The sequence below is a fragment of the Vespula pensylvanica genome, chromosome 4, assembly GCF_014466175.1.
Source record: "Vespula pensylvanica isolate Volc-1 chromosome 4, ASM1446617v1, whole genome shotgun sequence".
Classification (NCBI taxonomy): domain Eukaryota; kingdom Metazoa; phylum Arthropoda; class Insecta; order Hymenoptera; family Vespidae; genus Vespula; species Vespula pensylvanica.
Genome location: NC_057688.1, coordinates 3,398,531 through 3,413,819, shown reverse-complemented (window position 1 = coordinate 3,413,819; position 15,289 = coordinate 3,398,531). Strand labels below are relative to the sequence as shown.

The 15,289-nt window shown below is 31.7% G+C and overlaps 2 protein-coding genes across 2 annotated transcripts; both read right to left on the bottom strand.

The window, feature by feature from the left end:
* Positions 1-1,609: 1,609 nt before the first annotated feature.
* On the bottom strand, positions 1,610-4,545 carry LOC122628586. Its single transcript, XM_043811003.1, has 6 exons — positions 4,102-4,545; positions 3,475-3,644; positions 3,149-3,248; positions 2,885-3,054; positions 2,467-2,713; positions 1,610-2,078 (listed from the first exon to the last, which is right to left on the bottom strand). The coding sequence occupies exons 1-6, from the start codon at positions 4,289-4,291 to the stop codon at positions 1,852-1,854; spliced, it is 1,104 nt and encodes a 367-aa protein (XP_043666938.1). The 5' UTR covers positions 4,292-4,545; the 3' UTR covers positions 1,610-1,851.
* A 4,644-nt stretch (positions 4,546-9,189) lies between these two features.
* LOC122628578 (protein yellow) lies at positions 9,190-14,309 on the bottom strand. The gene is made up of 6 exons (XM_043810994.1): positions 14,039-14,309; positions 10,934-11,063; positions 10,703-10,865; positions 10,112-10,471; positions 9,451-9,639; positions 9,190-9,372 (listed from the first exon to the last, which is right to left on the bottom strand). The coding sequence occupies exons 1-6, from the start codon at positions 14,307-14,309 to the stop codon at positions 9,190-9,192; spliced, it is 1,296 nt and encodes a 431-aa protein (XP_043666929.1).
* Positions 14,310-15,289: the final 980 nt, after the last annotated feature.

Genomic DNA, 15,289 nt, shown 5'->3' with positions numbered 1-15,289 from the left:
GAAAATTATTTTCAGTAAAAACACTCTCCCCAAGGGGAAATACTTGCGTTCATTCGCGTGAAACTCATTCGTAGATACAGGTACATGTTCATTAGCCTAATCTCAAGTAATGAAGTCGTGAGCATGTAAGATACAGAGAATTCGTAAATGCTTTCACACACTTCTCATAACACGATAATCGAGTATTTTCCAATTGCTTCTAACTTTATTTTTTATCTGCCAATGCTCGTATCATCGTCGAAATATATTCTTAGAGGTATCTTCGTACGTAATTAATGTATTCGAGGAATATTTATGGAATGCGATGTTTAAAATTTTACAGATTTTGGTGACCATATCAAAGTGTGAACGAGAAAGGAAAATGTATTATATATATATACATACATACATACATATATATATATATATATATATATATATATATATATATAAGGAAGAAAGAAACATTTTTCTTTAGAAGTCAGTAACATTCATACCCGCGACTTTAGTCGCGAGCATTACCATTAATAATTTTATGTTATTCTGTGATAAATCACGATTTGTGGTTCCCGGAGAAAGAACTATACACACACACACACACACACACACACATATATATATAGGTAGAAATAGAGAAAGAGAGAGAAAGAAAGAAAGAGAAAGGACAGTGAATACAATAATTTTTTCATTTATTTTCCATGCAAGTAGAAAATAGTCAAAAAGAAGAGGAAGAATCAAATATGAAGCTTTCATCAATAATGGAAAGATGAAATTTACATAGGCGAAAGACAACAAGGTGATAGATAATAATAATGATGATGATGATAATAATAATAATAATAATTATAATTATTATAATATATAATATAATAATTTAATATAATATTATAATTATTATTATAATAATAATATAATAATTATAATAATAATTATTATTATTATAGTGATGATAATGATATTAATATTGATGATTCGTGGTATGTTTTGAATTTATCATAACGTTGTAAATATTAATGATAATGGCTTGATATTTAGGATCCATACTTATACATACATATATATATATTTTTTTTTAAACACAAGGTATCCGTATAAAAATGAAATAAAAGTAAATATGGATGCCAAACCTTTTTGTATATAGACATTTTTTTACCGAGATTATTGCGAGAACATCACGATGCAATTTAAAACGGAAAATAGGTCTGCGATTAAAACGGAGAATAAAAGAAAAAGAAGAAAATCTCTCATATTATCGATTTTTTTGTCCATATTCTTGTTTTTTTTAATCTTTTTTTCTCATCGATTTTTTTTCGCAGTCACTTCTCTGTACCAGCGTAATTACAAAATGTTCGTAGATTTATTATTATGAATGAAATATACATACGTATGTTGTGGATATGTATGGAAAAATTAAATGGAAAAAATTTTCGTAGTGTGTGTGTGTGTGTGTGTATGAAAGAGAGATAGAGACGAATTGTTCCACGTGTATTTTGCATAGTCAATACGACTACGCAAAGAAGAGATAAAAAAATGTGGTATGGTAAAATGCACGTTCATCAAATAAATGATGCTGATTCTGATAAGCGATACGTATTTTTTATCTTTGGATATCTGTTTTTGCACAACCGTATTTTGAACTTACAAATAAATTTATTACTCTATTTAATATTTTTTCAACAAAATATCGTCCAACGATTTTCTTTTGGCCGGTTCTTGTATAAAAAACAAAAAAAGAAGAAAGATATTGCACTTAAAGTTGACATTCTGTGCACTGTATAATGTTGTCTTTTTTTGTTATTGCTTTTTTTCTGTTCTTTTGTTCGTTTCTACGATTATAGGCTATAAATTTGTATCGATCGATCAAGGAGAAATTTAAGGTTTGTATGCTAGATTAGAAGTTCTTTGGGATGATCTCGTTGGTTGTTGCTTTTCAGTCGCTGACGACGACGAGGATACCGATGACAACGGTGGTTTCGAAGACTTTTGGGATAATATTTTCGAACTCGTTGGTAGTTTTGGAGGTAATGAGGATTTCTCTTTTTCCATTGTTTCACGTAAATTGTTTGAATTGCTCCTATTTCTGCTATTTGCCGAACGACCTAAAAGAAATAAAAAATGATATCGTTTTTATTGTTTTCGTCGTAGTTTTTACCAAATATATTTTGTACGATGAATTAGTTTAAAAACGATGAAAAAAAGAAACCTTTTCAAATTTTCCTGTCAGATAAATTAATCTTGTTCTTTTTTTTCTTTTTATGAATTAATTATGTATATTAATTTTAAATCAATTTCATATTGATTTAAACAATAAATGTAAATTATACTAAAGTTATGTCATGAAGAAAATCATATATAAAAATACGTGTTCTTTATGAAAACATTTGTTAAAGATAGATAAGATTTAGAAAGAGTATAGGTTTTTTTTTTATTTTTGTCTCATTTCTTTTGTTTATTTTCTGAGATTTATTAAACATTATTACTTAGTACCTCTTAGATGATTAAACATTCTTGAAAAAATTCCGGGAGATTCTTCTTCTGTCTTATCAATGTTTTCGATGTTCACATTAGTCGAATGCTTACGAAAGATCCTACTCAAGGATCCAGCACGTGGATGAGAGAAAAGCTTCTTCGGTGCACCGTCTTTATCCACCAACTTCAACATTCTTCCCAAAGAATTGGTTTTGTCCTTTCTCGAAGGTTGTTCATCATATTTTTCCTCGGATTCTGTTATACTCTATCCATAGAAATGTAATAATTAACGTTCTTCTAGGAAAATTAAAATATTCGAAAATATAAAATGTGGTATATCATAATGAATAATAGTGTCTTAAATCAAACAATAATCAAATTAAATCAAGTAAGTTAATAATTGAAAAATAGAATCATATATTATGAAATTGCTAACCACTGCATTGTCCAAGTTCACTTCGGCTTTATCCATTTCACATGTTTGCCCTCGAGATTTAAACATCCTGCCGACTCTATCGAGTGTCACGGTTTTAAGCTTCCTTGTATCTGATTTTATCGTATCATTTTTCGATGGTTTCCTAATAACTTCATCACCATTCACGTTTGCTGCGATTACGTATGAGGTCATCGTCAATTGTTCAGAAAGTATAAACTTAGAGGAACATCTGATATTTTAAATGACTTAAATTTATTGACTCACTGGAAAGTTTACGTGTTGTTATTGGCACGGCTTCCTTAATTACTTCCTTCGTTCGAGTTGTACCGTCATCTTTACTATAATTAATTTCACCGACTGCAATCTAAAAAGAATATTTTCTTTTTACTTTTAATTTACATCCTTTATTTTGTTGCCCATATTTTTTTCCTTTTTAGGGAAAACCAAAATAAAATAATCAATCGTATCCGTATAAAGATTAGCATAAATCGTAAATTTATAAAAAAAAGAATGCCCTACTAAAAAAAATATATGAGTATGATAGACTTATTTAAAACGAGAGTAAATATAATAAAAGTATATTCATATACCTCTTCGATTTGCGTTGCTTGCATGTTTCTTTCTTCTGTAAATTTATTCTGCGAGCTGTTAATGATGAAATTATTGGAGTTCTTCTCAAACTTGCAAAACAATCTATCGTCTTTATCTTTTTGAGATATTTCGCCTTGCGTGATGATCGATGATAGTTTTGAGATATTTTCTAGAAATATTGTTCTTTCTTAAATAAACATGTGGATATACTGAACGGTATTGCTGAATTTATACGGACATTCAACAAATTTTTTACTAAATTATTTAAATATTAAAGTGTTTATTTAAAACCTTTTATCGTCCTATAAATGTTTCTCATTAAAAAAAAAAGAAAACAGAAAACAAAAAGTGAGAATCAAATATTTCTTGTTCCTAAATTAATTAAAGTTTATTGATCGAACGACGTGAAAAAATCAGATGGATTAAAAGAACGATCAGGAAGTTGATAACCACTGAGGATTAATATTAAGCAAAAGTAATGTGAAATGTAAGAATATAATTTAATCAAAGAAAAAAGAAATGAAAATACATTTATTTAAGGTACCTTACTCGAGATGGATCAACAAAAGAAGAAAGAGTATACACATATCCTTTTTTTCTCTATCCTACTTACAATTAGCAATTACCTTGATCAAACGGATTGCAGTTCACTCTTTCAGTCCTCTCCTCTTCTGTTCTGTCCTCTTCGTTTAAATCTTCACCGAGATACTCGGATTTATTTAGATTTTCTTGATTCCTATCATCGATCGATGAGACATTCTCACGTTGATTTGTCTTTTTGATATGATTGTCAAGACGTCGGTGAATATCGCTCATTCCTATTAAAGGAAAATTGATGGAGAAGGACACGGGAAGAGGAAGGATGTCCTTCCTTTCTTCCTTGTTTCTCTCCTTTTTTATTTCTTCTATTTTCCTTCCTTTTTTAGTTGCCCCTGCTTTCACTCCCGCAACTTATTCCCCGCGTCTAGTTCTTATTTTGTTGCATAAAATCTAGCAATACGCTTAGTCACGCAAGGCCGAACCTTCATCTAATTTACCGTGGCTGGACTCTCGAGAGAATAGTCGAGCATCGCCTTCTCGACTTCTACTGTTTTTTCACTTCTTCTTTTCTCATTCGCAGCTCGTTTCACGATATCACGCGAGGATTCTTCGAAAGTAAAATTTGAATTAGTATTAAAATTCGACGATTTTACCTGTTGAATCTTAGAATTCAGATTTCGTACAGTTATATATGTATGCATGTGGAATTACATTTTTCGAAATAGGTTTTGTACGGTACTTTTTTATATAATTTTCGCTTCATTTTTGCAAAAAGTTTTAATTATAGGAATAATTACAGTTTGAGCGATGGCTGACTATTATGGATGTTCGTTAGTCAGATTAAACAACGTATTACTTTCATGTACGCATAATTAATGTCTTGCTCGTTTATGTCTTTAAATTTACATTTTCAATTAGTGTCTTTCAATTAATGATATTGAGCATTTTAATAATTATATTTCATTTCTTTTTATAAATTTAATTTACACATATTTTTGTTAAGAGAAAGAGATATTTAACAATTTTCACCATTTCTCATTCTTTTTCTCTCCCTCTCATATTAAGGCTCTATGACTATGAAAGCAGAATTACATTATAACACAAAATAATTTAACTGTCTAACCAACATCTGTCGTGAGTAAATGACAATTCTGTTCTAAATGAGGCCAAGTATAGTAGGAGCATAATAAACAGTGTAAATAAGAATACAGAGTGGATATACCGCATTAAAATTAACATTCATAGAATGTTTGACGAATGTGAAAATTAACGCTTAATTTAACCTTTTACTCATATATCGTTTAGTTTGTAGAATATCAAAGAATCATAATATCATCACAAATATCATCCAATATATCACAATAAGCCAAAATTTTCGATTAGTTTATGTCACTCTAGGAATACTGGGAGCATTGATTTTAAAGTAAAGTCACCGTTAGCTCCTGAGTCTCCAGATGCAGCAACCTCCACGTGGTGAGACCTGGGTCGATAGTACTTGCGATTTATCAAAATCTAAATCTAGATTTTATAAAGTAAGTACTACCGGGCGAATGGCTGCTTATTTTGGTGCATTTCAAAATTATTTTCTTTCTATTTCTAACTAAACGTTAAAGTACTCCCATTTTATATCGCTAATAATACTTCGATAGATACATAGAATTCTAAAATAATGTCTTAGAGAAACGTACTGAAAAATTCTAATGTCTAATTTAGATAGATACAAGGTTTTAATAAAAAAAGACAAATTTCTGGGAATGATATTAAAAAAACAAATAGTGGGGATAATATTTCTATATTGCATTATAGTTCATATTTTGTCCATAGCTATCGCCGAAAACGTGCATATATTATGCACGAAAGGTATATAACTTCCGTGAATATCATGTTTCCGAAAATGTTGTTGATAAAACAGAGGTAGATAAAATAGAAATCTACTAATTTTGATTAAGGAAAAGGAAAACCTGAATATATGCATAAGTTGCTATTATTTAATAATTAAACAATTAATTTTATATTACATTACTTAGATCGATATCTTGATAAATGCAAATATTATATTATTATTTCAATGTTATATATTATTCAACTAAATTTTTATTCTTAAATCTTCAACACCTGAACCTTCGCAACCTTATTTACATGGTCGCAAAATGATAGTATACCAATGCATAAGAAAACATTATGTCGATTGTAAAAAAATTAACATACAATTTAATATAATGGATTTTAATAAAAGTAATTTGCAAACAAATAATATATGTCGTTTACTAATAAAAATGCAAAGCATAGAAATTAAAAATCATCGAATCTATTTTAATAATCACCGAAAAAGACGTAGGTTTAATCAACTGACTATTCGCTCTGAGCAACAGCACCTATAATTAGTACTTTTGAATAAGATCTGATCGCCTCAAATCGGACAGCTCAGTTTCCATGAAAATGAAAGACAACGGTTAATAAAGGCAAGATGTGTTGTTCGTTATTACTTCGTGGGAAAGGAAGGATTGGAATGGAAAATAAGGCAAAAGATTGATAATGAAGAAGAAAGAGAAACAAGGAGCAAAAGAGTCGGAGATAGAGAGAAAAAGAAAAAGAAAAAAAGAGACGAACAAGATGACGAAAAGAACGACGAGAAAGCGCTTCGATGCGAAAGTTGCCGTGCGAATAACTCGTTACCAGAAATATATCGTCGTCTTTAAGGGGAGCGCGAGTTGGCTCGAGCCAACCAACCCATAATTACCGGCGCCGATGGTAAAAAAAAGCCGAGGGTCGGCCTGGAGCAGGCACCTTTTAAAAAGGTGTTAAAGCGTGCCGCGGGCGTGGGTAGGTGTTAATTTAAAACAAACCTAAGGATAGTAAGCTGATACGAAATCCAAAAGACCAAGCAGCGAGTACGCACGTTGCCTCCTGAGATAAAATTTGATCGAGAAACGTTCGTTCTTTCTTCTTTCTTGATTCCTTGTAAATTGGAATCGGTCTCAAGTAAAAAGAGAATAGAATAAAGAATAGAAGGTATTGTAGACTATTTAAAATTTTTCATACGTATTTATTGGATATTTGTTTTCTTTTTTTTTTTAATATTTTACGAAAAGTTTCGAGAACTAATGCTAAAGTTATATGTATAAAATGTGCGTTTAAAGATTGAAACTAACATCGATCGTGTTACTATAATCCATCTGACTTTGACAGATTTAAACTTTTATTCATTTTATTTAATATACATATAATAAAAATAATATTTTCTCTAATAGAAAATATATTTATAAAGAATTTAAATTGAAAAGTTTTGTTCGACCAATAGAAAAGGAAGTCCTTATGAGAAGGAATTCTTGATCTTTTCTAACCTGGAGATTATAATCCATACCGGTACCCATAATGCACATAGTTCTTGATCGGAATCGATGTGTTAACGAGACAGACTTAGAACCTTTGAAACTTCTTTTATCGTTCGAAGAAAGATGGCAAGAGGGAAAGAAAAAATACAAAAGGGAGAAAGAAAGAGAGAGAAGGAAGGGGATGAAGGGCCGTTTTCCAAATTGAAAACACCTTCGTTATCATCTATAGTAATCTCACGCACGTATCTCGTTCGGCCTCTAATCGCCAGTTAGTCGCACCAAATGCTACGATCTACGATCCATAGATCGTAAGAATTAGCATTTGAAGCGTGAATCTTCCTACACGAAATTCTTATTGTTTTTTCTCCTTTGCGTATCTTATCTGTTTTAAAAATTCTTAGGTAAATTTTTTTCTAGGTAGGATTTGCTTCTTCGAAGAAAAAAAAGTATTTTTATTTTTTATTTATCTAAAGTATGAAAGCAATTTTAAATAAATTTAACTTTTCACAAGATCATTATATTACACGAGGCGCGTACAAAATATTGTACTATACTTCTACGATTTACTTAATATAACGAAATAGTGACAATAACGAAATATCAAAGAGTTCTAAATTTAAAAGTCGAAAGAAAGAAAGACGATGATCTTATGTTCTCCGGCAAGATCATATTTTACTGGTGAGGGCGTGAAACGGATAATTTTGTAAGAATCGTGCGAGCGATATCCGATCGTATATCAGAGCACGAAATGGCTGGTCGCCTTAAAATTATCGGAAACGAGGGCCAAACTAATGGGGCACGTTGGGCCATCTGGCTCCTGCGGGCTGGCTGATTCACGCCAATTCGATAACCGTTTTCACGCCGTATAAACGTTCAAAATTGGCCCAAGTGTTAGGATGTCTCGCCTAGTTCTTACCACTACCGCCGCCATTGTAAGACACTTTGATTTACTTCCTACGATTTTCACGACGGGTTATGATCTATAAACTTTAAGATTCGCTTCGAAACTTTATTCAAAATCGAATTTAGAAAAGAAATATTTTTTTTCGAAGTACACAGGATAAATTAGTATTGAAATATTAAAATTAATTTACGGTTCACTATTAAAATTAATCATATCAATCAAAGGAGTTAAAAATAACTAAATAATATAATCAAAGAACGAATATAATTGACAGATATATGTTTATTCTAATATTGTATATTATTGAAAATATTACACTTGTGCCATTCAAATGTTCCTACAAAGCTCTTTAATTTATGAATACACTTTATCTATACTATAAACTCTTGCAAAGGATGGAATCGCGAAAAAAGGGATAAAATCTTTTTTAAAAAAAGAAGGAAGAAAAAAGGAAGTATCTACATCGAATCTCCATCGGAATAGGGATATTATTATTTCCTAGGAGCCTCCCGCTATCATGAATTATTGATGAGGCGGCCAGTCGTCCTGGTAAATCGCTCGAAAGGACCCTAAAGGACTTGTAAAGTCTCCGCATAGAAGCAGTGTTAACGACCAAGTTTTAGAGTAGTGGGAGAAAGAGAAAGGAGACGAAAGGTAGTCGATATACACTTCTGTTCCGTTTATTTACTTCTACCTTCTTTCCTTTCTCTCGTTTTCTTCTTTTCTTTAGGAGATGAACAAGAAAAAGGAAGAAGAAAAAGAATAAGAAGAATAAGAAAGCAAAGTCGGCGATCGTACAAACGACCAATTGTATTTAGATGGCCGGAACTCTCGAGGGCAGCAGGAGACCGCTCGAAACCTTGAGCGGATAAACGCGTGATTCCATCTTTTTTCAAAATAGATTTTACGCGCTTCTTCTTTTAACTATCAACAGATCATCGGTCCCACCAAATGTGATTATTGACGTATCGCCATGGTGTGTTTTCGCAGATAGTGCCGGAGATAGCTTCCTGAATTGGTACAGTTAATATTCTGAAGTTTACATCAGTATAGTTTAAAGTTGAAAGCAGGAAGACTGGCATCTTATCCGATATTATCCAAAGCATGCCTTTGTTCACCTGGAATGTTTGAACATTATCTTTTTTATCTTATTTCGATCTCGAATGTTTCCTACTTTCTTTGAGTTTTAATCTTACCTTGACGTCCGCTGGGAATATTAAAGCCTCGTCATGTTTTGCGACTAACGCGTGATTAGCAGGAGTATAAGGCAATTGAGAGTTCCAGCATCCTACTGCATTTTGATCGATCAAATTGAAGAACTGCAGTCCATTCTCGTCCATAATCGATGCAGTACAGTGTGAGTTAGGTCCTCTCTCTTCGAGTGCCTATATAAACAAAAAAACAAGAACTTATGTTCAATGGTAATATTGCTAATTTTTTACTTTGGAAAAATATAAAGATATACAATAATAATAAATAGAAGAATAATAAATAATAAAAAGAAGAATAAAAAAGGATAATGATCTTAATTTTTGCATTCATAATTTTAATGAAAGAATGAAAGTATAATTAAACTTTGAAATCATTGAGATTCTTTTTGGATAATGTTCTCAGAAACATGTCTTTGTCATTATCAAGAAATTGTTTTTTTCACAAACAGCGAATATTATCGATCGTCTTTTTATAAACTTGATCGATTTACCTCCCGTCTTGCGTTATGTCATTCCGTTATGTTTCGTAGGCGTGGAAACGTAAATCGTAATAATGAAAACCGGTTTAAGAGTCGTTCATGATGTTGAAAGAAGAAGAAAAAGAAGAAGAAAGAGAGAAAGTGAGTGAAATCATTCTTTTATTCACCTGGAACTCGTGATAGCTGTCCTTTGCAAGTTCCTCGTTCCTTAGAATCCTCGTTGAGATGGCAAACTCTCGATTACTACTCAGTGGATGGAAGAAGAGCGTTCTATAGCCATCCAAGGCTATTGGAGAAAGACTCATACCGAAAATACCCTCTTCGCCCCATTGGAAGTTAAGACCAGCAATATTGTAATCACCAGCAAGTGGATCAGGCATGAAATAACTATGAGTTATTCGCCAGGATTTGTTTTGTTCCCAAGAATAAACTATCAGTCCGTAACCGAGTTCATCTGACATGTAGGCAAAGGCATCGTCACAGCCACCCTTTCCAAGATCTACGGCTATGTTTGCGATGAAGGTATTCTGTGAAAAATGTCCGCGAGATTAATATCTTCACAGTAGTCTTAAAACTTTGAATAGGTTGTAATCGTATGGAAAACGAAAGTTCGTAAGTTCACGATAATCAATTTCAGTGAATTTGTAAGCATTTTGATTTTAGATTCCAATGAGAGATATGTTGCGAATATTTAAGAATTTTCTAATGATTTTATATGAGTTTATTTATATTTAAAATAAACATTTATAGAATCATACTTGATTGATATCGTCTGGACGGAGCCTGTACTGTCTCAGAATCTTATCTGTGTTCAAATCGAAAATATTTAATGTGTAAGGACATGCTTGCACAGTTGTGTCACCAATTCCAATAGTACCAGTGTCCAAAACCCACAATCTATCGCATACATCAGCGTGTATTCTGTAAATTTGATCCGTTTATTATTAATTCTTAAATTTTTTTCTTCACCGATTATTGATGATAATTACCTATATACAGTAGTTAATCCAGATCCGCAAGCACCAGCCTTATTCTGAGCCCAATTTGGATATGGAGTGAGTTTAGGTGAACCTCCACGATTTGCATCCAACGAAATGTAATTCAATGTCGCTGGTATACCTTCATAGATTTGTATAATATAAGAATTTGTTGAAATATAATCAAAATTGTATGTACTATCAATGTTATCAAAATTCATATCATATTAACATCTTTTTGAAAACACATCTTAATTTAAAAATTAATTTGACGTAATTTGACGAATTTATTATTGCAAATAACATATGTACGTACTATTCGTATTTCAGTATTTAAAAAGTTGTCTATAAGAGTTAACTAATTTTGGCGATCCTTTTTCGACGAACTGTACAGAATACTCGTTATGTGAATTTAAACTTATTCGTTTACTTCTTTTATTCTTTTGTAGTTAAGCCGCTAATTCCGTAAGATTGAACAAAATGTGATGTATAGACTTTCTATATCAATTAGTTCATTCATCACTTTTTTTTAAATTTCTATTCATGTTTAATAAGAATATTTAACAAGAAGTTATGATGTCTTACAATTGATTAAATTAAGATTTTTTCACAGAATTTTCATGTTAGAATTTATGATCGATTTTTTTTTGTCACTTTTATATTTAAATTTGCCAAAAAGATGTAATATAAATCGATAAAAAGAAATAGACGTTGAGAAAGAATTGTAGAATATTTACTTTGCTAACGATAGTTAAATTTGATAGCCTCTAATAGCTATTTTATCTAAAAACCACAGAAAAAAAAGAAAAAGGATAAAAATTATACAAGTACGAGTTTAGCGAAATTAAAATTGAAATGTACCCGTTCTATCGATAGCGTGCTGGTAATTATAGTATTTACTTTCTCATATCATTAGATAACTAGAATGTAAAATTTCTTATAATTACCTATGCTGCTATTTTATATAGCTACTTACTAGAGGAGTTTCACCGATACGTTTTAGTATCATGTCTTTTGAAATTTGTTTTTGATAATTAATTGATTAATTAATAAATAAATTAATGTACCACAAAGAAAGCAAATTGCTTTGTGTTTCCTTTGTTGTCCCAGAAAAAGGCATCATTTAATTGAAATCGAAATTGGATATTTTTTATTCGGATTATTTGATAATTCAATTAATTAAAAACATCGTTCAATATATCTAATTTATATATCTAATCGATAGAAGTTTAATAACCAATCTGTTACACTTGAGTAGCCAAATATGATTTCACTTTATAAAATAATCAAATTACTCTTCATAAATAAACAGAATAATGATTCATAAGTAAATGCTTTTAACAAAGATTATCAAATATATGCATCTCAACAGACTCGATTTCTTACGAGTGATATTAACCAAGATATTAATCAATATAAAATATATTTTCGTACATTACCACCATTTTGGCAGTTTGTAATCAAATGTTACAAGAGTAAAAAATTGAAAAGCTCATTTCGAATTGAATTTTTTATGTTGTTGTTTATGTAATAGTAAATAAATATACATATCGAGCCTATACGATAAACTCGTTCGACTTTACAAAATCGCTTATTCCGATTCGAGCAAATCGTTGACACGACCATTATTTTGTCGCGGAGGAGTTCATTGAACACAAAAGTACCCAGAAGGGTCCGACAAAGTCTCTTTCTCTTTCTTCTTTTTGCCTCTCGTTTCCTCTTTCCTTTCTTCCTTCCTTCCCCGTCGGTACTCTCTCAGCAAGTTCGGAGCCCACGGTGAATCTGAAGTTACGCGAAAGAATGGGACAAACACCGAGGGCGCATAAAAACCTGCCCTAAAGACAATGGCGGTCACAGGGAGCGGTTTGTGGTTCGTTTCGAAAGCTCCTAGAAACGGAACGAGGAGGATCGAAAGAGAAAAAAGAAGAAAAGCCAGCGCTATACCCGATATCTATTGTTTCACCGCGAATCTACATCCCAAAATACCAGCACCTTATTCTCGCCTTTAGCTTCCTTTTTATTCTCGAATTTATTACTCGAACATGTTTCTCTCACCATTTTATTTTTATCCTTCTTTCTTTCTGACTCTTTAAATCACTTCGCCTTCAACCATGAGAAATTAACGAAGGAAAGACGAATCTATTGTAACAGGATCAACAAGGATACGAATTTATCGAAATATATATGTTCAGTTTAAAGATTCTAACAATATCAGGAAAACTATGTGTTGAATACAATTCAAGGCAGTGATTCAAAGGCAGAGACAGAGACATAGAGAAGCAGAAAGAAAGAAGGAGAGAAAAGCAAAAAGATGGAACATACAAGGATCGTACACAGCGTGCCGCCATCATTGACCATCCGTGCTTGGTACAATGGCCTGGCGTGCGCCAATGCATATAATAAATATAAAACACGTAGGGGGGAAGGGTGTGGAGGGAATGGAGAAGTCTGATAAAGGACACGGGAGTGAATAAACCCAGGAAGAAGAGGGCTGGATTTCGTATGCTTTAGAGAAGATGGAGCTTTCGAGGAGCAGAATGAGTGAGTGAGTGAGATAGAGAAAGGCAGAGAGAGGGAGAGAGAGAGAGAGAGAGAGAGAGAGAGAGAGAGATGGAGAGAAAGAGAATTCCATTCAAGTTGCTCTCGCGGTTTTCGGCATTTTTTGTCACGAACCGGAAGTCGACCAGACGAGATTCGAACGTATACCTCCTGTGACACTGCCCTTGCCTCCTCTATAGTTCTCTTACGGACTTCCGGTTCCTGACTTGGGATACGTATGATCATCAGCGAACTAAGAGCACGGAAGGGACGCTTCTACCTTTTTCTGTCTTTTTCTTCAACATCGAGATAAAAAAGACGAACGTTTCGTGTTCGTTACTTTTAATTCCTACTTTATCATTCATCATAATTTTTATTCGATCGATAAAATATCTTTTTTATAAATTGATAAATTAAATATCTATCCATAAAGAAGAAACGTTGGAACGAATCGTATTATCTTTGTAATGAATCTTGATTGACATTCATTAGATTTATATAAAAGACGTAATAAAATGAATAATACAAAGACACCAATAAGACTAATGAAGAAGTTATCGAAAGTGAAAGATAACTTACCATTTCGCCATCTTGGAACCGTAACGAAGAGTTTATTACGCCATATTTCTATACCCACTGGTAATGCATTCTCCGGTATGAATTCTCCCATCGATAAAGCGAGTTTCCTACTCGCTTCATCGGGATAAGCAAAATCTAGAATCTTCCAGGAATATCGTTCGAGAAGTGGAGCTCGTCCAAAGTGAGAGTCCCATCTTCCAAGGGTATTACTGGCATAAATTGCAGTTAAAATGGTGGATAATAAGCAAATAGAAATGATGAACAGATTCATTTTTCTTGTTTGAGACTAATTTTCTTTTTTCGTCGTCTTTTATCTGGAAAAGAATGAAATCAATGTACCGATTCAATGAATATTTTTAAAAAGTTAATTCAGTATTCTTTACATTAGATACAATTTAATTATTTGATATACATGAATGCAATCAATAAATATTTATTTAGAGCATCCATTCAAGGTTCAAAATCAATATGAGAACAAATTTATCTATTCCAGTTTTAGTAGTAGCATATAATTATGTTTTTCTTACGCGAGATGATCTCCTATATCCGTTCGTAAATATTCTTTCTTTTTTATCGTCATACTAAACTTTATCAAAAAATTAATGCATGATTAAGTTAAAAAAATTATGCATGACAACGAATAAATGTAAGAAAAATCGATAAATAGATAACCTAATTAATGATGTATATAGGGATATATATACATGTCTGACTAATAACACGACGATTAAGCGGAGAAAAAGAAAAGCACGAAAAAGAAAATGAATGGTTTTAGACAAATCTGTCATTTAAAACAAAACAGGTTATTCTGGATCCTTGATATTACATGCTCCAATTCTCTTTATAATATGTATATGAATAAAAGAAATATATACCTATGATACAAAATTCTTATTATTAGATACGACGTTTTAATGAAAATAAAAGATCTTTTTTTATTTTATGAGATAATTAGAGAGAAATTAATAAAAACTAATATACCATGGCATTCTTAAAGAGGAAAAATTTACTAAGAGAGAATAATTCATTCGTCATATCAAAACTAAAAAAAAATTGTGCTTAAAAATATAAATCATAAGAGAGAGTTGTATCTTTCCTACACGCGTTCATGTACACCGTTTCTATTTAGAAACTGGTTTACATTCTGTCACGTGTTAAGAACCACGCGGAAATGAAACATGAAAATTTCTTGCATTCTCATTTTTAAATACTTCGATAAGTAATTAATTCAATAAAGATCTCATTGATCAG

What these genes read in the sequence shown, in the direction of transcription:
- LOC122628586 (XM_043811003.1), bottom strand. Translation starts at nt 4,291, where the DNA reads ATGAGCGATATTCACCGACGTCTTGACAATCATATCAAAAAGACAAAT. An exon ending in CTGCAATCCGTTTGATCAAG is followed by an intron (nt 3,645 to 4,101) that starts GTAATTGCTAAT and finishes CAATATTTCTAG; the next exon opens with AAAATATCTCAAAACTATCA. An exon ending in AAGCAACGCAAATCGAAGAG is followed by an intron (nt 3,249 to 3,474) that starts GTATATGAATAT and finishes TATTCTTTTTAG; the next exon opens with ATTGCAGTCGGTGAAATTAA.
- LOC122628578 (XM_043810994.1), bottom strand. Translation starts at nt 14,309, where the DNA reads ATGAATCTGTTCATCATTTCTATTTGCTTATTATCCACCATTTTAACT. An exon ending in GGATTAACTACTGTATATAG is followed by an intron (nt 10,866 to 10,933) that starts GTAATTATCATC and finishes TCAAATTTACAG; the next exon opens with AATACACGCTGATGTATGCG. An exon ending in TATTCCCAGCGGACGTCAAG is followed by an intron (nt 9,373 to 9,450) that starts GTAAGATTAAAA and finishes CAAACATTCCAG; the next exon opens with GTGAACAAAGGCATGCTTTG.